The sequence below is a fragment of the Trichechus manatus genome, unplaced genomic scaffold (assembly GCF_000243295.1).
Source record: "Trichechus manatus latirostris isolate Lorelei unplaced genomic scaffold, TriManLat1.0 scaffold00193, whole genome shotgun sequence".
Taxonomy (NCBI): Eukaryota; Metazoa; Chordata; class Mammalia; order Sirenia; family Trichechidae; genus Trichechus; species Trichechus manatus.
The window spans coordinates 3,178,571-3,180,157 of record NW_004444129.1 but is presented as its reverse complement, the minus strand read 5'-3'; the positions used below and the strand labels follow the sequence as shown (position 1 = coordinate 3,180,157).

Below are 1,587 nucleotides of genomic sequence, written 5' to 3'. Positions count from 1 at the left end.
AGTTTAGGTTTATAGTATAGGATGTGCATAGAACCCATAAGGTTGTAGAAGCAGTTACAACAAAGAATCTTGCTATAGTAAAGTATTTTAATGTTAACCATAGCGTTGATTTTAAATCACTAATGTTGATGACTATGTGTTATTTATTTCTCCTCAAGAATTCTAGCTCACAGTTAATCAAGAAAGTGGCAGTGGTACCTGTTAAAAAACTGGCACAAACTGGAACTACAGTGGTAACCACTGTTCCGAAGCCTTCCTCAGTACAAGTAAGTTGTGACTTAATTGTGGTCATGTGTGCACTGGTCATTCACTTATCTCTTTTTTTGTTTGTTTGTTTGGCAATTTCCTGCCAGGTAATTAAGTTACTGAGTATGATACATTGAAGAGAGCAGTTCAGTGATGTATGGTGACACAAACCAGGAACTGTTGGAGATGTGGGAAACACAAGACAAATGTGGTGTATAGAATATCTTGGAGCATCAGTTTTACTTGATTGTGTTAATACAGATATATTTAATAACCATGTGTTGCAGTCATCAGAAACAGGCTGAGACAGAATTTGGTATATGGAGTATTTATTAGGGATTGATACCTTGCGAAAGAAAGGGGAGTAAGTAAGAGTTTGAACTGGGTGCGGGCCCAGTAAAGCCTCAGCCAACCTGGTGAGAAGCTTTGGAACATATGTGGCCTGTCAGAGCTGTCCTGTTGTGGGCCTTAATTCTCCCTCATGATCAGTCATTGGGTATGGACTCTTCCAGGAAAATTGTGCTCTTGGGCAAGGTGATTCTCTGCAGAAAAAGCAAACCCTGAAATTTGTGACAACTGTAAGCTGTCTGCTGAGCGCACTCCTAGCAGCTAGGACAACACAAACTTCCCTTTATGATGGTTCATCACAGTCTGCCTTTTGCATCTCCTTTCTGCTGGAGACCTACTCTTTTGGGGTTCCAGTGGGTCTCTAATGGCTGAGCATTTCTTCATGTGTCTGTAGGATGTCTTTTGACTCTTTTGGTGAAGTCTTTTGATGAGCATAAGTGTTTGATTTTTAGGAGCTCCCATTTATCTAGTCTCTCTTCTGGTGCTTGTGCATTGTTACTTATGGTTTGTATTGTGTTTATGCCATGTATTAGGGATCCTAAGGTTGTCCCTATTTTTTCTTCTGTGATCTTTATCGTTTTCGATTTTATATTTAAGTCTTTGATCCATTTTGAGTTAGTTTTTGTACATGGTGTGAGGTATGGGTCTCCAGTGGGTCTCTACCGTGGGGGAAACAGAGGAGTTATGAGAGTTCTTTACATATTCTGGAATTAAACCCTTTTCAGATATATGGGTCTCCAGAATTTTCTCCCATTCTGCAGGTTGTCTCCTCACTTTGTTGATAAAGTCCTTTGATGCATGAGTCCAATTTACCTATTTTGTCTTTTGTTGCTTGTGCTTTTGGTGTCATAGCTAAGAAATCATTGTCAAAAACAAGGTCTTGAAGTTTTACCCCTGTGTTTTCTTCTAAGAGTTTAGTAGTTTTAGTTTTTATATTTCGGTCATGGATCCATTTTGAGTTAATTTTCATATATAGTGTGAAGTATGGGTCCA

The 1,587-nt window shown here is 38.9% G+C and overlaps 1 protein-coding gene across 1 annotated transcript in view; it reads left to right on the top strand.

Annotated features, from left to right (window-relative positions):
* Positions 1-1,587, top strand: part of TAF4B (TATA-box binding protein associated factor 4b) — a 170,959-nt gene that overhangs the window by 11,047 nt on the left and 158,325 nt on the right. The window contains exon 3 of the mRNA XM_023741858.1: positions 159-266. Coding sequence (XP_023597626.1) covers positions 159-266 — 108 coding nt within the window. The remainder of the gene's footprint in view (positions 1-158; positions 267-1,587) is intronic.